This window comes from Rattus rattus, chromosome 12, assembly GCF_011064425.1.
Source record: "Rattus rattus isolate New Zealand chromosome 12, Rrattus_CSIRO_v1, whole genome shotgun sequence".
Taxonomy (NCBI): Eukaryota; Metazoa; Chordata; class Mammalia; order Rodentia; family Muridae; genus Rattus; species Rattus rattus.
Window position 1 is genome coordinate 64,850,216 of NC_046165.1, and position 21,743 is coordinate 64,871,958.

At 39.5% G+C, this 21,743-nt stretch overlaps 1 protein-coding gene across 4 annotated transcripts in view; it reads right to left on the reverse strand.

Moving 5' to 3' along the window:
• Cab39l (calcium binding protein 39 like) overlaps window positions 1–21,743 on the reverse strand; it is a 101,339-nt gene that overhangs the window by 14,411 nt on the left and 65,185 nt on the right. For all 4 annotated transcript variants that reach the window (XM_032917215.1, XM_032917216.1, XM_032917218.1 and 1 more), the window contains 3 exons: window positions 14,455–14,623; window positions 6,962–7,021; window positions 4,840–4,905 (listed from right to left, as the gene is read on the reverse strand). In XM_032917215.1, the coding sequence (XP_032773106.1) occupies window positions 4,840–4,905; window positions 6,962–7,021; window positions 14,455–14,623 (295 nt within the window). The remainder of the gene's footprint in view (window positions 1–4,839; window positions 4,906–6,961; window positions 7,022–14,454; window positions 14,624–21,743) is intronic.

A 21,743-nucleotide genomic window follows, 5' to 3' on the forward strand; every position in this document is an offset into this window, starting at 1 on the left:
CAAAAAAAACCCAGAACGAAACAAACAAAAAAATCCCCAAATCCACCAAGCTTCCTTTTAATTATAATCTTTCTTACTAGTAATTAAATGCCAAGCTTCTGAAAAAGATAAGAAATAATTTCCTAAGCTCCAGCACACAAGGGAAAGGAATTTCTCTCTTAATTACTTTTTCTTGGCACCAGGAGTCTAAGTATCCTAAGACCAAGAAAGTCTAGGAAACTCTAGAACACGATTGGAAAAGGCATCGGGTAGCAAGTGCCTTGGCATCAGAAAATGGCTGAACACATCAGCCAGTTTATACTGATGAAGCTGTGCAGTCTAACTTCCCATTTCCTACAATTATGGGACATCACTGGCAAAACCTTACAGGGTACGTATTAGCAATTTCGGTCATTAGGACAGATCTAAGGAAACACCAAGCTTGCATCAGCGGAGTTCCCCAGAGTAACTCTTCTTTCAGAGAAGGGAGCCAGCCATGTAGAGTAAGCCTGATGCTGAGATGTGAACCAGTCTCACCATTTCAGCAGCACCATTTCAGCAGCATCTCTCTCTGCCTTATAACCCAGCATTTAAAAGCCAGCTCCCCTGAAGCACATTTTTTTTTTTTTTTTTTTTTTTTTTTTTTTTTTTTTTTTTTTTTTTTTTTTTTTTTTTTTTTTTTTTTTTTTTTTTTTTTTTTTTTTTTTTTTTTTTTTTTTTTTTTTTTTTTTTTTTTTTTTTTTTTTTTTTTTTTTTTTTCAGTTCTGAACTGTGACACACACTTTAGTCTGTTTCTCTGCCCTCTATGCTCTTCTTTACGCACTCAGACTAGAAAGGAGTTTAAACAAGAAAATCAGCTCTCAGGAGATTAATGCAGAACAGCAAACAAGCCCCAAGGGAACAGAAGCATCTGTAAATAAGCAGGGAGGGAGGGGAAGTAGTAGGTGCTTCGGATGATCTAGGTACAAAGGTCTGCTCCAGGCCCCAAGTGGAGAAGTTCTGAGCAGGAGAAGGGCACGGGGGCAAAAAGGACAGAGAACTTCTTGTCCACGTATGCTATCCAGCACTCAAGTGCTGGGGCTAGGTTCCCACTCGGACACAGATGTGCCCTGCTGGCATCAGTTTCATTAGCCCACCAGTCCCAGACTCACTTAACGGATGTGGATCCCTGACAGAGACTGAACTCGGGGAGGGTGAATTGCAGGGTTAGTGACTAGCAATACTCACTTGAAGAACTTAGTTTGGTTCTCTGAACAAATACCTACAGTTCATGGTTCTGGGTAGGAAGGTGGCACAGCGACTGAGGCCCTTAGGTTCTATCCCCAGTACTACAAAAATAAACAAAAAAGCCAGTTGTGCTTACCACAGTAAGGCTCTCGTAGAACTATATTAAAACATGAAGAGGGAAAGAGGACAAGGTTGGGCAAAGCCAGCTAGAGAAGAGACAATGGAGATATGGGTGGGAAGAAGACTATGTTAGTCAGAAAGAAAGGGCATTATAGGCCCAAAGGGACAGGAGACTAGCTTTCTGACAGGCCTGAGGTCTCAGTGTCAGGAAAACTTTGGTTCAAGGTCTTGTCACTGATGAAAATGAATCAATTCTAAAGACCACATCCTTCATCTTTTCTCTTTCAATTTGGTTCAATCACACAGGAATTCTACTTACCCAGTGTATCAGACTTACACTGAGAAGGACTTTGGAAATACACAAGCCATTTCTCATATGCTGGCCCTTAGAGCATTCTCATCTCTTTACTATTCCAATGGCCACCTCTCTCCAAAGCCTTTCTCCTGTAATACTGATAGGCATCTCTGGCCGTCCTTCTGCTTATCAGGTAGGCCCAAACTAAATTTTCTCTGTGACAACTCTGTGTGTGAGATATATTCCTGTTACTTCTATTCCCTACTCTCATCTCCCTCTCGTCCTGTTAAGCTCCACAAATCCTTTTCCACATTCAGGCCTTATACTCAGTTTAAGCAGAGCCACCTGTGTGATCATGGGTTTGGAGCTACCCAGTGAAGCTTGGTGGGCTCATCGCTGGGTGTATAACTCAAGACAAAGGCTCATCGTCTCAGGCTCTCCAGCACATCTCTGGACAGAGGGCAATGCCATTTTGAGGTCACTGCTCTGCCTGGAGTTCAGTTCCCTGCATCACTGGCCTCAATATGAGGAGCTCTGGCACAGCACAAACTTTCTCTGAATGGGTCACCTCAATAAAAAGTGCTGATTGACTGGCTGAAAACTGACCTGCCAAGTAAATCAGAGGTTGGGACAGTGATAGCATAACTATATATAGGGACACAGCATCACCAAGGCAAAACCTCAGTGAAAGAAATGTAAAGATATGGACAGAACAAACTTACGTCCATTACCTTAATTAAAAATTGCATGTTATATTAAGAACATGTGCACTGCTCCACGAATGTCAAGGTCCTGACATCACGAGTGAGCGTCTCAGCAGCTGGAAAGTATACAAATGGCATGGCTAGCGTGGGATTACTAGCTGACAAAAAGTGCTGGGAAAATCCAACAGTGATCGGAAAGACAGAGGTGCAGCCCTAGCCATGCCACATCATCCGCACAGACCCACCTGCTCTTGACAACTGGCTATTTCTGAGCAACTTTTTCTAGGGAGGGCAGGTACTTAGGGCCCAGAGCTGTACTGTGCTGGACTCCTGAGCTTTCCACTAGCATTTCATAAGGATATGGCTTCGGCCTCTAGGTCTTAACACACATATACCTTATTCGGACTCATTTTTACATTTTCACACTTAGCCCTCTACTCAAAAGCTCACTGCTAGAAAGGACTTGCTGCCTTTCCAGCTGCTCTGGTGCAAATCTAGCACCTCAGACGTGGGTTTCCTTCCATCACACAAAACCTTTCCTAGTAGAACTGTGACTCTTTTAACTAAGGCTTTCTTTCTTAGTGGGAACATTCCAGAGTCTACTAGAACATGGCCCTTCAGTCTGCTAATCTTCTCGTTTAGTACTTAGAGCATCTGAAAGCCATACGAGATCACCTGCTCTCTAAACCAGAGCCCAGGGTCACAGTGCTGGCTTGTAGCCACTGCATGTCTACAAGAGAAGCATGTTAATATTTGCTGACTGAGTGAACATTCTCCCTCCCACTGCTTTCCCCAACACTTCACACAGCATTTGTGATAATTAATCTTTTGTGAGTGTGTGCACACCTGTGGGCGTGCCTCTGTGTGTGTGTGTGTGTGCGAGTGTGTGTTATGTGGACCATGGAACCTATGCAGAGTCTAGAAGACAACCTTGGGTCTTGGTGCTAGCCTTCTACTTTGAGACACGGCCTCTCTTATTATAAGCTGCTGCGAATATAAGTCCCATAGCATTCAACTCTGTAACTTCCATATTATAATAAACAGTTGTTTTTCCAGTCAAAATTTTAAATAGTTACAACCTTCAGGGGAACTTTAAATGTTTATTTTGTACCTTATTGTGACACTGTCACTTTGAGTCCTAGCTGGCCCATGAGCTTCTTGTGATTCTCCTAGCTCTGCCTCCTAACCCCCTATCTCTGCAGGGGCATGCTAGGATTGCAGAGACAATTACCATTGCATTCTGATTTTAAATTAACTTAGTTTTATCTTAGTTTTGTGTGTATGGATCTCTTGTCTATATCACTTATACTTCTAGTGCCTTCAGAGGCCAGAAGAGGCCATCAGATCCCCTGGGACTGGAGTTACAGGTGGTTGTGAGCTGTTATGTGGGTGCTTGGACTTGAACATGGAGCCTCTGGAGGAGAAACAAGTGCTCTTGACCTCTGAGCCACTTTCCAGCCTATGCATCCTCCTTGCATATGGCTTCTGGGTGAGTCGTTCACACTCAGAGCCAGCTCCTCATCACTGCCCACCCCACTTTGCTCTCTTTCCCAGCCGATCCCACCGTGTTCTTACTCCTTCCCAGATTCTGTCCCAGTGAAGCCCGCCATTATCTTTTTCTTTTAGGTTGTATTTATGACAGGTTTTTTCACATAAGCATTTCAGTCCCCCTTATCAAACTCAGGGCCTTGTACACTCCTGTCAAGTGTCCAACTACTGAGCTATACCCTAGCTTAGTTGACATTTAAAACACCACTCTTAGGGAATAACTATTTCTTCTGTTTCTTTGTTAGGAGTGTAACTTGAGCATTTGAAGTTTGATAGCAAAGCTGTGGATACACACTGGTTGTCCACAGTGGTTGGGGAATGGGACCTGGCAATGAATTGTATTTCAGAAAACTATGTTATACTGCTGGGAGAGAAATGCTTCCCTTAACATAGAAGCTCCAGAACATTTAAATGCTATAAACACGGTTTTATAACAGTTGTTATTCACATTCAAAAATACTAGGTTTATCATTTCCAAAACTTAAAACACCAAGGGGGATTTACACATTTGTGTTTTGTGGGTTGTACTTTGAAGCTGTTACTTCTCCCGTCTTCACAGAGTTGCAGGAGAGGAACTGGACTGGTTTATTCTGTCGCTTCTACAGTAAGGCACACTGAGGTGATTCCTAGGATTCCCCTGAGCCTTCCTGACAGTCACTCCTATCCCAGTCACCCGACCAGCTCCTTGTCACCTCTGAGGATATTCCCAGGAGAGGGCCATGCAGCTTTGCTGAGTCAGCTTCGGTCTGGTCTGCTTCCGTACTGAAATACCCAACTCTCACTTCAGCACACACTCGCTATTTATACTGTTTTGCTACAAAGCTCCATCAGAGCATAAAACACACCCCTAAAGTCACTTCTCAAATCAAAGGACATTTTCAGTTTTCTCTATTTACTCGTTTAGAGTAGATACTGTTTGTTAACAAGATGTCAGCTTATAAGAACTTAAAAACAATTTGGTATTACCTTTAAAGATTGTCTCTTTGTCACATAGTTCTCAGATTGCAGCAGCTTCTCATAGTCTTCAAAAATCTAAGAAAAAGAAAGTAAGTCTGAGAGTGGCAGTGTGTCCTTTGTAGCAAGAGTGTGCTCACTCCTTCAGACCCACCGCATCGCCACTGCTCAACTGGAATGTCTTGGATTCTCACTACTGTGCTGGACATAGAGGGGACCAGGCTAGGGAGGTGAAGGGATAAATGATACAGCTTCTCAATTAGTTTTACAGATTAGAAATTGCATTAAAAGATGGAAAAACTTTGAATCCTCCCAATAAATCATTCTGATAAAACATCTATTAAAACTTTAAGATAACTTACTTTAATGAAATTTGTTTCTGTAGTTGGCTGTGGAGAAGACTAAACTATAGTTAGGACTGTCAGGTCTATAATGTCAGCAGGTGAGGCGTGGGTGGCCACTGTCACTCAAGGACCATGTCACCTACTGGCCAGTTCATCCTTTCTCACAAGCAGCCAGCACTATGGGCATGGATCTTCCTGCATCTCAAGATAGTCATTGGTCATGTCCCCTTGGGAGCAGATCAAGACAGTCATCGGTCATGTCCCCTTGGGAGCAGAGAGCATCACTTGGGGAAGCTTGGTACTAACTCCTCTCCATTTGTGGACACATTATTCAGAGAACACTGCAGCTCAAAAAGCAAATAGCCAGAAGGAAAAATAGTCAAGGATAGAGAAGGACTGGATATCCTTAGAGTGCTGAGTGACAGGCTTCTGTGCATACCCACTAAAACTTTTGATTTAGAATTGAGAAGTACAATTACGCAGACTGTATTAAAGTCACAATACTATTCTCCTTCACATTTTATTCTATTCATGAGCACAGGGACAAGGTTATAGCTCAGATATGGAAGCTATTCCTAAAAGCTTGTATATAGAAAACCTGGTCACCAGCTTGCAGTGCTACTGAGAAGCGATGCATAGTAAGAGTGCTAACTTCGTCAATAAGAAGTCTGCAACTTAACCCCTTGATGAAGTCATAGTTGAATGGATTTTTAGGAGAGGAGAGATAGGTCACTAAGGGTCATGATTCTCCCCTTCCCTCCATATGTGTGTGCGTGCAGTGTGCATGTATGCATGTTTACATGTTGATGGTTGACTTCTTTGATTGCTCTACAGTATTTGAGACACGGTATTTTATTGAAACAAGAGTTCACCAATTTAGTTAGTGGCTGGCCTGCTTGTTCCAAAGATCATCAGTTTCTGTCTCCTCTGACTGGGATTGCTGGGGGCTGCTATGCCCACCTGACTTTTTAAATGGGTTCTGGGAACCAAACCCCAGTGTTACAGCTGCTGAATCATCTCCCTAGAGGCATGCATGTTTTTGAAGGGTGTCTTCTGTCTCTGGACTCTTCCTCTGATTCCTGGCTGCCATGGAATATCTTTCATTCACCATGTTTTCCAAAATGATGTCTGCTCCACAATAGGTTCAGGAACAGAGCCAACTGACCATGGACTGAAACCATATTCCAAAATAAAGCTTTCCTTCTTCTAAGTTATTCCTCTTAGATATTTTGTCACAGCAACAAAAAGATGATCAACATATGACATTTTATAGATCAACATTTCCATCAGACAAATTATGTTAATTGGGAATCTAAAATACAAATATAGTAGACCCAGGGTCCTCTAGTTCTTTTCCATTGTCCCTTTCAGCTTTCCTTCTAGCCCAACTCCATTTCTTTGTTAACTCCCCCCCCCTCCCCGAACTGCAGAATTGCTTTCTACCATAGCCACCACATGTGACCAGGACTTTGGGGAGCAGCAACCAAACAACTGAACACCCCCCGCCCCCCAAAGGAATAGCTATCTACACAAAAAATACTTCCTTCCAAGTGCCAGGTGACAGGCAATTGGAACACAGAGCAGTAAGCCTCAATCTTGGGCATCTAGAAGGACACAGGCCCTTAGTCTTCAGGTCTTGGAACTACAAACCTTTGAGACTGCCAGCCCAGTCCACAAGCCTTCTGCACTCCCTACCTACATGTGGTTTTCAACTAAAACATAATAAAAGGACCCCAGCCAGTCCTTGGATAACAAGAGGGAGAAAGACATCTTAAAAATGTTTTACTTACAGTGTCATAATTTTGTTCTAAGAAGTCTGCTACCAACACTTTATGTCTGGTTAATAAATCCTACAAGAGAGCAAGGAGTGAAGGAAAATTACTATACATAGGGACCTTTATAATTCATTACAAAAAGAATAACCTTTACCTCTATAGCTTGATAAATCAATTCACTTGAAACACATGAAAATTGGAAAAGAACACTTTCATTTACATCACAGTTATTTCCATCCCTACTGTAAGATGTAAAGTATAAGTTTGTTTCAGGTTAAAATAATGGCAAAACATTGAATCTCAAACCTGAGTGTTTTAAACAGTAGAAAAATTTAAGTGGTAAACACAACACTTATGAGGTAAGTGTTCATAGAATATTTCTATATTGTGATTATAATAAATATTCAAGTAGTCTAGAGATCTTATCCAAGGTCAGTAACTAATTGCTACCCCCCAAACTACCTAGGCTGACCTCCAACTCCTGAGCTCAAGTAGTCCTTCTGCTTTACCATGAGTATAGGGAACACAGGCACTGTGTTTGGTTCTAACCATTTTTCACGCAAGAATTCTAAATGGCATAGAACCTGACCTCAAAAATTAACATAAGGAATTTACAAGCATTCTGATGCTTCAGTATTTTCCTAATGTGTGTGTGTGAGTACACGCGCAGGTGCTGTATGCACAAGTGCACCTGCTTACGGATGGGTGGGAGTCAGAGGGTGATGCTGAGTCCTGCTCTACCTCTTCTTTATTCCTTTGAGACAGGATCTCTCACTCAACCTGGTGGCCAACATGCCACAGAGATCTTCTTGTCCTGGACAGTGCTGGGGTGACAGGTAGGTATCCGGGACACTAAGTTTCTTATGCTCTTAAAATGCTGGACCATTTCCCCCGCCCTTAACCACTTGGATTATTCACCTCTTTTTAGGTTTTCTTCTTAGTTTTGTATGTCTATGGCTGGGAGAGGCATGCGTGTACAGCACTCACGTGGAGATGGGAAGAACTGCTGCAGAGCTGGCTCTCTCCTCCCCTCCCTCCTCAGTGGGCTCTGAGGACTCAGCTCAGGCCTGTGCTGTGCCTGCTGCACGTGCTGAGCTATCTTTGCCTCCCCCAACCCCAAGGAGGCTGCTGGATGTGGAAGCACAGGAATGACACTGATCATGGCATCTGAGCGCAATCTGCTTACTTGCCAGTGAATGGGCCATGTGATACACACTAGGAGTTACTAAGTTACATAATGTGTGCTTTGAGAGTTAAAGAGAATCACTCTTGTCTTACTACAGATACAAATGTACAGAAAACTGCAAGAAAGCAAAGGAACTTCTGGTTGTCTTCAGCTCACACCTAAGTCATATCCCCATTTCACTTCAATATTTGGAAAAAAAAAAAAAAGCCCCATTTAATCCCTTTTATATACTTAGAGGTTAAACATCCAACTCAGGTATTGTGAAAAATTCAATTAGAAAAGGATTTTTTAACCTTTCCAGAATAAAGTTTAATACTTTAATACATAGTTAATTAAAGTTTCTCCAATACATAAAGGTGAGTCAGGCAGTGGAATTGGCAAATTTCAACTGATTCTATTCTGAACTCTTTTTCAGAAGTATTTGTGTGTGTGTGTGTGTGTGTGTGTGTGTGTGTGTGTTCATGTGTGTATATATGTATGCAGGTGTGTGACCATAGCTGCTTGTGGAAATGCCAGAAGAGGACACTGGATCTCCAGACTGAGAGTTACAAGCTACTGCACACATGTGGAATATAAGGTTGAAACTGCCTGAATATGTCCTCTGAGACATCTCTTTGGCCCCCTCTTTCTATTTTAATAACGAGAAAAAGTAAAGTATTTAAAGCATTCTCCACAATTTTTGAGTTAGCGTTTTTTAGAGCTGTGAGTACATTTAAGGTATACAGAGGATATTTTGAAGTAGTGTGCAATGGTCTAAAGGTTTTATTCTTTGCATCATTTTCTCCATGGTACTAAGGTTCACCTGCAGACCTTGGGTTAAATGTCCCCAAAAGGCCCTGTGCAATGCTGCTGTCTGAGACATTGGGAGAGAGAGGCATCTTTTCTTTCTTTCTTTCTTTTTTTTCTGGAAATGAAGTCTCACAATGCTGCTCAGGCTAGTCTTGAAATCCTGGGTTGCAGTGATCCTCGAGGCTGGGACTACAGGGTGCATAGGTAAGAAGCTCAGTTGGACGCAGTGCCCTCCTTGAAGGGAATACTGGAACCCAGCCCTCCCACTCTGCTTCTCGATCTACATTCAAGTGGGCAACATTGACCCACCACACCCTTCCTGCCAGTAGATTCTGTGTAATCACATTTTCTTAAGTGTTTGTATGTATGATGTGTATTCAGTGTGTGCAGGTACAAGTGCTCAAATGGATGTCAGAGAACAACTTTTGGGAGTGGTCTTTTGTCATCCACCTTTATTTTGAGCAGTGTTCTCTCCTGTTCTAATGGGCCCTCAAGTATCTGCATGGTTTTCTTCTCTCTGTCTCTCATCTCACTACAGAGGAGCTGTGATCACAAATGCATGTTACCACATTTGGCTTCTTATGTGGGTTGGTTCTGGGGATGAAATTCAGGTTGTCAGGCTTGCAGTGGGCCAGCTCACCAGCTCCTACCTCATTTATTTTTTATCCTGTCTGTCATGGATTCCTTTTCCTGGCTATTGAGGACAATGATGCAATAATTCTTATTCTTCGATACACCGGTTTCATTTTCTTTGGGAATATCCACGAATGGTATTGTTAAGTCCTATGATAATCCTATTTCACATTTCTGAGGTACTGATATACTGTTTTCCACAGCATTGTACTAATTTTAATTCATATAATCAATATGCAACATTTGCTTTGCTTGGGTAGCCAAGGCTAGCTTCAAACTCACTATATAGTTGAGATTGGCTTTGAACTCTTGATCCTCCTGCTTCTATCTCTTGACTGCTAAGATGACAGGTCTATGAAGCTCAGCAAGCTCTTTCATTTTTCTTGAAGATGAAAGGATGTTTTTGTAGTTTTATAATTTTCAAGTTTAACCACAATGCCACAAGTCTTTAGCTTGATGGGCACTGTGCTAATATATGGAGATGGGTTATTACTGGTCCTAATGGAGCAGGGAATAGAGAATTGACCTGCAACTGGGATTTTCAAGTAGGGAAATGCTCTATGAGGGCTCCATTTCCCAGTCTGGCTGGGGCCTTGTCTAACTAGTCCTTGTGCCAAGACATCCAGGACACAGTAAGCTGTTGCAGAGCATTTGGGGCAATCACTAAGCAGATGCATGGGATCTTCATGTGTAAGTGCCCCTTCCTCGTCTGGTGGATCTTCCTGTGCAGCTTGTGGAATTTTCCATGCTCTGTGAGAATAGAAGTTGGTAGTATCTTTATGGTTTGCAGCAGACACTGTGAAATGTGCAAATGTGTGTGTGTGTGTGTGTGTGTGTGTGTGTGTGTGTGTGTGTGTGTGTGTGTGTGTGTAGGGTTCTCTACCTGTTATGCTAGTCAGAGGTGACTATAAGGACTAACTTCCCCAGCAAGCCAGAGAACACCTGGAAGATCACAGGAGTACTGCTACAACAGAACCTTCAAATCAAATAGACAAAATAAGTTGAAATTAACAAAAACAAAACCAGGAAAAAAAGAGGAAAAAAGAAAGGAAAATATGCTTCCTTTTCTTGCTGCTCCCCCACCCCACCCCTTTCCCTCCACGTGCTCATGGCCGGCCTTTACTTTTTTTTTTTTTCTTTTTTTTTTTTTTAGAGCTGGGACCAAACCTTGGGCCTTGCGCTTGCTGGCAAGTGCTCTACCACTGAGCTAAATCCCCAACCCCCGGCCTTTACTTTTACTCCTCTCCTCTTCTACTCTTCTTCTCTCATTAAACCTTTCCACGTGAAAAAAAAAAAAAAAAAAAAAAAAAAAAGGAAAATATACTACAATAGGGTGGAATTCCTTTGTAAACATAGGTGGTGAATCATGTGTTTATTTCTCTCATACATCTGTACTTGAAAAAAAAATTTTATATATATATATACCCTCATATACACAGAGATAATGCCCTAAAATTGAGGGATTATATCACATATATATGTGCAAAATAAGTTCAACCTTTCTTGTTGTTACTGAACTCCACATGGTTCAGCTCCTTAAAAAAGTCAATGAAAACATAAACAGTGGAATGAAAGGAAGAAAACAATTTAAGACTTGAATGTAGAAACAGAATGAATAAAAAATGAGTAAAGGAAAACTGAAAATGAAAAAGTTAGGAATTTGGATAGGAACCTCAGAGGCAAGTCTCATCAACAAAATATAGAGAGAATCTCAGACATTGGGACAAGATAGAAGAAATGGATACATTATTCAAAGAAAATGTTAAGTCTAAAAATCAAACAAAAATAAAACCATAAACAAAAGCTGGGATGGAACATCTAGGAGATTGGGGTACTATGAAAAGACCAAATCTAAGAGTAATAGGAATAGAGAGAGGAAGAAATGTCAAAGGCACAAAAATACTACTACCCCCAAAAAAAAAAAGAAAAAAATTTCCCCAAAGTAAAAAAGGAGATATCCATCAAGGTACAAAAGTACACAGAACACCAAATAGACTGACCCAGAAAAGAAATTCCCTCAGTACATAATGATGAAAACATATATACAGACAAAAAAAAAAAAAAAAAATATTAAAAGCTTCTAGGAAAAAAAAAAACCTGTAACATATAAAAGCAGGTCTATTAGAATAACTTTTCAACTAGTATTCTAAAAGCCATATAGACTTTTCTACAAACTCTAAGAGACCACAGATGCCAAGTCAGACTATTATACCCAGCAAAACTTTCAATCACAATAGCTGGAGAAAGACATTCCAAGATAAAAACCAAATTTAATCAAGATCTATCTACAAATACAGCCCTATGAAGAAGACTGAAGGACAACTTCAATCTGAAGAGACTAACAACATCCAAGAAAACTCAAGGAATAAATAATTTTATACCAGCAAATCAAAAACCCATACCATAATCACAAAATAACAAGAATTAACAAATACTGCTCATTGGTAACACTCAATATCAACTGTCTCAGTACTGTAATTAAAAGATACAAACTAATATAATGGATGGAAAAACAGGACCCATCTCTCTGCTATATTCAAGAAATACACCTTAACATCAAGAAAAAACAGCACTTCAGGGTAAAATGATGGAAAAGATAACCCAAGCTAACAAAACAGACTAACTAGTCAGAATTAACTAGAGCAAAACTAGTCAGAAGAGATAGGGAAGTATATTACATATTAATCAAATTAAATTTCCAACAGAATACTGTAATTTTTAACATCTATGCACTAACTAAAAGGGCATCTAAGTTTGTAGAAGAAACACTATTACAGTTTACATCACATAGTGACCTGTATACAGTGCTAGCTGGCAACTTCCATACTCTCACCAATAGACAGGGGCATCCAGGCAAAAGCTAAACAGAGAATTGCTGGAGCTAACTTATGTCAAATTAAATGGACCTATAGATAATTTACAGAACATTTCAAGCATATACAGAAGAATATACCTGTGGGGCCTAAAGAAACTTTGTCCAAAACTGATCATATGCCTGGTCACAAAGCAAGTCTCAATAGATTGAAGAAATATAAAATAACAGTCTGCATCCTATCAGACCACCATGCATTAAAGCTAGATATCAACATCAGCAAGCTTACAAACTCCTGGAAATTGAACAACTCACTACTGAATGGAAAACGGGTTAAAAGAGGAATAAGGGAAGAGATTAAAAGCTTTCTAGAATTAAAAGAAAATGAAAATACAACATACCCAAACCCATTGGACACAATGAAGGTCGTTCTAAAAGACAAGTTCACAGCACCAAATACATACATTAATAAAGAGAATGGAGAAATGCCATATTAACCTCATACCTAAAAGCTCTAGATCAACTACAACAATAATATCCAACAGAAGAACACGGGAAGAATTAAACTAAGAGATGAAATCAGTAAAATAGAAACAAACAAACAAAAAAACTAATACAAAGAATGAATGAAACTAAGAGTTGGTTCTCTGTTAAAAAAAAAAAACCAATAAGACTGACAAACCCCTAGCTAAGTTAACTAAGTGATGGACAGAGATAGAGATGATCAAAATTAGAGATGTAAAACAGAGGGAGAGGGTGCATAACAATAGACAATGAGGACATTATAAGGACATACATTAAAAACCTGTAATCCAACAAACTAGGAAATAAATGAAATGAATAAATTTCTTGTTTTATTCCAGCTACCAGAGTTAAATCAGGATGAGATAAGCAATTTAAACACATCTATAATCCCTAGTGAAATAGGAGCAGCCACAAAAGTCTCCCAACCAAAAAAAAAAAAAAAAGAAAGAAAGAAAGAAAAAAATTCCAGAGCAAGATGGTTTTAGCACAAAATTTTACCAGACTTTTAAAGAAGAATTAATGCCAATGCCAATGCCTTTCAAATTATTCCACAAAACAGAAACAGAAGAGAAACTGCCTAATTCTTTCTATGAGGTCACCATTTACCCTGATCCCCACACCACATAAAGACCCAACAAATACAGAGAATTGCAGTCCAATTTTCATTTATGGTAATGATCTTGCCATTATTTAATTCCTTAAGTGTATGGATTTCTAAAGTAAAAACACTTGAAGATGAATGATGCATTGGATATGTAAGCTCCAGTGGCTTCATTTTAAAATCAGTCAACCTACTTTCCGATATGCTCAATGAATATCTTTCTGCTGGTAAAACATAGAAACAGACAGTTGGAATGTAGCTGGGGCCTGAAGAGAGGAGAAAAGGGGATGATAACTGAGCAGAGTTTTAGTACTGCAAGATGAAGGGCTGCTGGAGAAGGGTGCTATAGGACTCAGCCACATTAAATAGTGCATAAAGAATGACCGAGGACATGTGCATAGTATCATGATCAAAACAAAATAAAATATTCAGTTAGGTGAAGTATATTTCCCATATAATGACAAAGGAGATAAATATTAAAAAGATGACTATACTGTTAAAATATAAAACATGAATAGATAGATGACCAATCATATCAAAATTATTAGCATGCTTGTTAATATTTTTTTACCCCATCAAAGTGTGGAAGTTACACTGCTTTAGTGGTATGATGTTTTCATACTCCCTGGTGCCCCTGTCCATCTTCCTCCCTCACTTACTCTGGTCCTCCACTGGAGGTAGCCTCTGTGGCTGGTTTCTATGGACCCTTCCAGAGCTACTGCACATGTGCCCAGAGAGCGGCTCACCGCCTTATTCTGCTGTTACTGTGTGGCAGTTCTAGCACAGGGTAATGTTTTCCTTCCGTCTCTTCATCAGACATGTCAGAAGCCATTCCACTGAGCTGAGCTTGTGCTCTGCAGTGTAAAAGATTGGCCTCCCTCACCCATGGCAGATGACTTCAGGCCTCTTTAGAGGCCAATCCACTTGAACTTTATAAGCTTTCTGATTTAGGGAAAAATTACCTTAAAAGTAGCGAAGGCATCTGAAGCGATATCAAATGTGGACAGCTCCACATACTTGAAGAAATCTCTGAACTGATTAGAAAAGAGGATGATTTTGGCAAGTGGCTCATGTCGAATGCACTCTCTTAGCATAATCCCACAGCGTAAGGCAATCTGTGGGGCTTCATAGCTAAAGCACAAGCAAGAGAAAAAATAGAACAGTTATCCCATTAACAAAATCTTTCAATGTCATTAAAAGAACCAGTTCAGTTCTGATAACAGAAACACAGACACCATTGTCACAGTTCATTCAAACACCATTCATTCAACCCACTGACAGCTATGCTCTAGGCACAATTCCAGATGTTGGGGACACTAGAGCAAACAGAGGAAGGCCACTGTCACTGCATCCTTACCATTTTAGTGAGACGATCTGTTGGAAGAAGCAGAACAGAGACAATGAATAAAGGTCATTTCTAGGAAATGCTGTGAAAACTGAAGGCAGCACACAGCAATTTAGAGTGGGTATTTACTTGTATGCATGTGAGAGAGAATTAGTGAATATTTTTAATTTAGACTGAAAGAAAGGGCAGAAGCTTCAAAGCAAGAACAAGCTGGTGAGTGAGAGGAGAAGACATGTGGCCAGCGGGGTAGGATGGAGGAAGCAGTGAGGAGGAGTGAGGGGGACAGGGCAGGACCAGTCATACACACTTGAAAGCCAAGTAAGCAGTTCAGTTTTAAGTGTGGTGGATAGTTTAAAGCAAGAAATTAACGCATCCTAATTTATGTTTAAATAGATGGCTGAGGGTGGGGTGGGGGTGTCCCAGTGTTAGAGAAATTGTTTGGCATGCTAGAGGCTCTGGGTTCAAGTCCCTGTACCAACAAAAACATTGTGACCCTGGTTACCAGGAAATAAGGAATAGACTGGGCAGCTAGAGTGGAAGTTGGGTGAAGGAAAGAACAAATGTCTAGCAACAGTAATGGTGGCCTGGTACGGCAGCAGAGGCATGACAGAAAACCTTAGGCAGATGCTGATGCTGTCTAAGGAAAAGTCAACAGGATTAGGAGATATTGGGGGTGGGGTTAGTGAGGAGTAAATCCAAGCTGAAGATTCAAAGATGATTCCTGTATTTTTAGCTTAACTGAGTGGAGGGAGGTACCATGCACCAACTGACAGAGAAACAAGTTAGTGAGGAGGCTAAGAAATTGCCCCTGAGTATCAACATTAATTTGGAGATGGCTAATACTTAAGCAGGGATGACCCCTTGTCAGCAGAGAATTACTCATCTTGAATTAAGGAAAATTATATATAATATGACCTGAAGGCAGCAGAGAATTGGCATTAATCGGCTCATTGACATTGTGAAGTAGAATTATGGCTCATAGGAAAGTACACTAGAGAAACACAGTATTTATTTACTACAGAAACAGAGGAAGACTGGCACCCCAGATCTGTTCTACTTCCAAATAACAAGTCTCTCGAATGTCAAATTAAGCAGCTGACTGAACACAGGATTAAGTTATATTTCACTGTGTGGTAACATTCCAAGAAAATGGGTAACACCCAAATAAGACAATTCCTCTACTGAATGACTGAAGGGAAAACTGTGCTAAGTGCAGGGCGAAAGAGCAAAGGCAGCTTCGTGTCAGAACATAGAGAAGCAGAGCTGAAACAAGAAGACTCTACCATGGCTTTAAACACATCAATTATTTTTCATTTCAGTTAAATATTGTACTAGATTTGGGGTTTTAGTACTAGGCCTACTGAGAAAAGTAACTCTAAATGTCTCAGTTCTTGAAAGGCGTTCTAGTACAATGTTCTATAAGGACAGGATAGTGCAACATCTACCAAAGAACATGTTTATGTTTCAAATTTACTGCAAATTATGAAAGGGGAGATACAGCGTGTTGTTCTTCTAGCTCTAATTTTGCCATGATGTTTTGGTTTTGGTGGTGGATTAAGTGCATAAAAAATATTTGATCTAGAACATGCAAAATGTAATGTGAGGCTTCACAACTTACACTTTTAAGTTTTATATATATATATAGATATATATATATATATTCATTAAATTGTATAGATTTTGGGTCTGGTTTACTTCGGTGTCTGCTGTTTTTATTTATTTACAAGTGTTTTTATAATAAAATTTGTTTAAAAAAATTAAAACGTAACCAACATAAATTTTGTGTCAAAAGACTATATTTACAATAAATAAAAAAAATCAAATGTCTAAAACCTAAAATTAAATAATTGTTAAATAAAACTTCAAGAGAGTGGATGGGGTCTTGGCTCAGTGGTTAAGAGCACATACTGAGTTTGGACCCTAGCCTTCCTGTGAGAGGGCTCACAAGCACTGGGCAACTCCAGTTCAGGGGAAAACCAATGACCGCTGACCTGCACAGGCACCTGCACATTCCCACTTCAGAAGCTCACATACAGACAACTTTAAAACAGCTTATAAAAATCTGCCAACTACTAGTGATAACATTTTGTTAAATAATAAAGAACAATGTACTTTTTTTCATATGACCATATATCATTTGCAGAAAATTCAGATATAAAATAAAATTCACTTTCCTACACTTTAAAAAGTAGGTTACTTTACAATGTTTAAGTTTACAAAAAATAACAGCAGGGGAAATAGCAAAGAAAGTTCAGGGTGATATTTATTTACTTTCATTTATGCTAAATGATAAGCACTCTTCAGTATTATTTTAGTATTGCCTTGTTAGCTCACACTAACGCGAAATGCCGATATATTCAGATAGATATAATTCCCTTTAAACTATAAGGAATGACAATTTATGTTAGCAACTCAATTAAGAAAGGCATTTGGAAATTAGCCTACTGGAATTCACAGTGTTAGATATAATATGGGCTGTTATTAAAAATGTAAAGAGGGGGTTGGGGATTTAGCTCAGTGGCAGAGTGTTTGCCTAGCAAGCACAAGGCCCTGGGTTCGGTCCCCAGCTCCGAAAAAAAAAAATGTAAAGAGGGTCCTATTTTCTTAAATGTCAAGGAAGACACACCAGTTATACTCATGTTACTATAAGTAAGAGTACTGAAGAGACAGACTATAAAATAGCCCGGCAGTGGTAGTGCACAACTTTAATGTCAGCACTTGGGAGACAGAAACAGGCGATCTGGGTTGGAGGTCCATCTGGTCTACTGAGCAAGTTCCAGGACAGCTAGGGGTATCCAGAGAAACCCTATCTAAAAAACAACAAAAAAGGAATGAAACAGAGGCTATAAAATAAAGGCTATTGGCCTAATGTAGTGGTTCTCAACCTTTTAATTGTGTAACTGTTAAATACAGTTCCTTGTGTTGTGGTCACCCCCAACCATAATATTATTTCATTACTACTTTATAAGTGTAATTTTGTTACTGTTATGAATTGTAATGTAAATATGTGATATGCAGGATATCTGATGTGTGACCCCCCAAAGGGGTTATGACCTACAGGTTGAGACCTGCTGGCCTAGAGAAATACCAGGACTAGATAAACACAGTATCTAGGAGTAATTAAAATCCACACTCACTAGTTAAGGTACCTGCGGACCTTCTGGCCAGCAGTTTTGTATCCCTAGAGGATGGCGCTCCCCGACGGAATGCTCCTCACACACGGGGCACCTCTAATGCGTCTATCAGCACTAGTCCAATGCCCATCTCCAGTCATTGAACCCCCCTCCTGTGCACCCCCACAGGCTCCTTAACCTCGCATCGGCACACTGGAAGTCACTACAAGTCAGTTCTATCACTTCATTTCCAACACCTTCGTTTCTGGGGCTGTGTCTCTCATCCTTTCCCCTGGTCTCTCTAGAGTTCCCCGACCCCAGTGGTAACTGCATCCTACTTAGTGCTCTTTTCCCACCTCCACATGCTTTTTCAGTGTAGGCACATGATGAATCCAATGAATCTCAAACTCAAATGCAATCTACCAACACTAGGGAACTCTAATGAGAGTCAAAGTCCAGCTTACACACAGGCTGAATGATCTCCAGCCAACGTGTCTCATTCCTGAATCCAGTTTCCAAACTGAGACCATCTATAAAAAGTTTCCACTCCAAGTTTTGGGTATAATTAGTTCTATTTTTCCTTTCACTTCATGAAGTTTATTGGAACCATCTGGGATGGACTCATGGTTTATTTTTGAGACTCACAAGAACATTTACAAAGTACTCCACTGAGGAGAACACTTATCAATTCATCCCAGCAGTTTGTCTCCAACAGTGGGAAATGTCATTCTCTGACCCAGCAACTGCTTAAAAGTTAGGAATATAATTGGATGTTTGAGAATTTCCCCATTTTCCTCAATATCCTCTACGGGATCTCTAACTCCCATATATCATTTCAACCTGATAATCCTGACTAGTAAGTTACTGCTTACTATATAAAGAAGTGTCCCATATGCTAAGCCTGTCTTAAGTTTCGAAATTAGTCTTCATCCTACCTAATATGCTCTATTCCCAGATAAGCTCCCCAGTAGCAGAGTCTGTGATGACTTACGCTGTTTCCCACAATGGCTGGCCTAGGATAAATCACCAGTTAAAATTAATCACTACTTTATATAACTGAATCAATATTTCCCTTGATTTATAGTTTAGAGAACACAGTATGAACTCTATGTTTGAGAAAGTACACTATTACATATTTATGTTCATTCAAAAAATAGTATACCAGAAGATCCTTTTAAACTTACTGAATGGAAAATATAAGAGCAGACATCTCTGGAGAAATTAACCTTCTGCAGAAAGGTACTATGAAGGCTGCTGCTACAGGAGAAAAGACAATAGTCTCACCCTCTACTGGATCCTGTATGAACCTGGCTGGCAAGATGTGCCCATTGGTGCAACAGTGGTATGACAGTTATGGGGGTAACCAAACAATTTTTTTTTCATTAGATATGAGGCCTGTTCCATAGAAGAGATTTCAATGACTGGTATTGTAAAACTGATCAAAAGCCTATAACCAGGGAGATCATAGGCTCTACAGGGGACACTTACTATTGTTATTACATGGTCACATTGTTAAATTGCTTTCTAAATGTTTGTTTATAGCTACAGATTTGTACTGTTCTCAACTTTGGTTAGAAAAGTCATTTTCTGCACTGCATAGCAGTAAATGCAAAGCTTCATATCTGGTAAAGGTGTCAGCAATTTACCATAATTGTAATATACAATGTAATTTACCATAAATTGTAATGATGCAATTTATCATAAGCATTCAGTTATGGCTAAATAATCTTTATTAACTCTTTAACCTCCATCCAAGGTTCAGGAAACACAGGATAGGGTAGCTAGAGAGACAATAAAGGGTGACAGATGAGGAGAACTGTGAAGAGTAGACTTTCAGAAACGAAATGGCTGAAACACATATCAATACAAAGGACTAGTAGTTATCTGCATAAGACCTACATATAATCAAGGCAGTAAAAATTCTACTCAGAGGCTCCACCCTCGGCAGAGGAGTTATTAGAAGTTGATGGTCCCTGAAGGAAGGAGAGCCACTCTCTTTAGGGGATGTGATCATTGGTAGTTTGCCCATATCTCAGGGGAGGGCCCTACCTCTGAGTACATGTAGACAGCATTAACTGGACCCAAGGTATGATTTATTCCTATAATATGTGGTTATTAATACCAAAAAAGGAAAGCATGAACTGACAGGATAAAAATATTTTATATAAGTGTATAAAAATTTTAAAGAATAAATTAAAAAGCATTATTTATATAAAAAGAATAAAAAGAGCAAGTGTTTTAACTGGTAATGAGTGTAGTGATCATTACACAGAAATTGCCAGAAGAAAGATCTTGTGTAAGAACATCTCAAGAACAAAGACTGTATTATATAAAGAAAAATGACTTGTTGTTACTGTTGGGAACAAACAATGCCATGTGACAGCCCTTGGAAAACGTCTCAGAAAATGATATTTACCAAAGACCTACTCAATAGTCAAGAAGGCCTGAAGTCTAGAAACATTTACACAATTTAAAAATAATGAATAAACTTTAACTACTTTGAAGGGTTAGGAGCAGTAAAAATTCAGTGTGAACAAGAATCTGGAATATAAATTACTGTCTCCAAGAACTACTCCTTACCAAAAGAACCAGAATCCAGGTCTGTGTCAGGAGATATGAAGTTGGGTCTGGCAGATCTTCTTGTATCAGAAAACAAAGAAGGTCTTTCAAAATATTTTAGTGAGGTCAAAAAACTGTGTCCTGAAGGGTCACAATTAATTGAATGTTAAGAAAATTGTGTACAGTAACTGAGATATGTGGGAATATTATATTAGTTGTTAATAAGATACCAGAAGGGTATGCTTGTATGTATGAGAAGAGATGGAGACAGACAGACAGAGACACAGAGGAGAGAGGAAGGAGAGAGAGAAATTCACTGAATACCAATGGAAGTTTCTAGGACAATAACCTATTTATTCTCCAAGCTGATCATAAAAATAGGCATTTATTCTGCTTCTCTGAGATGAATTCTACTTAAGATTAACAGTCACAGTAGATGAAAGTTATTTTTCAGAAAACTACTCCAGCCAATGAATAATTTTGAAATTATTTTGCTGTGACCTCTAATAAAGGACAAACTCAACAATATAAAGATGTCAGAAAGGTTTATAATTGGTGAGAAGTTACCATGAGCTTAGGACACGAGTCTCAGTGTCACTGAAGGAATAGCTCCTGATGTGATGGAGCACGATTACATGGAACCATCTATAAAATACTATTGTAAAATAAAAGTTCAATTTGAATGTAATCAAGCCTTTAAGTAGAAATGCTAACCTAGAAACAGGTAATAAGGGAATGAGGAATAAGGGGATGGCCATCTGTGTGCCATGCAGAGAGGCCAGAGAACTCTGAGGAACAGGCTCTCTAAGTAGCCCTTGTTAGAATACTTCTTTAATATGTGAACTGTAGGGCAGAAACAAACAATATAAGCAAAACTGAATGTAGGCTGGGTATTGGTTGTTGCAGAAGTTTTACTAACTTTTAAGTACACTGTAGTTTTATGAAATTATTTTGTTGAAATGTTTATTGAAATGTTCAGAGGTTTGCTTTGTATTGGGTGAGGAGAGATGGCATACACCAAGTTAAACAGTGACAGCTAAGTGTTTAGTATATGAGCTCCTGCATTTGTTACTTATGTAGATGGTTGCAATTTCTTTCAAAGAACTTGAAAAATAAGATTTGGGGAGATAAGTGTAGTTTTAACATTAGATAGACATCTAGTGGCCATGATTTCTCTATGAAACCCTGAGAAAAGTTTAGTGATCTTAGAGTTCCACTTGTTTCAGCCAGGAGA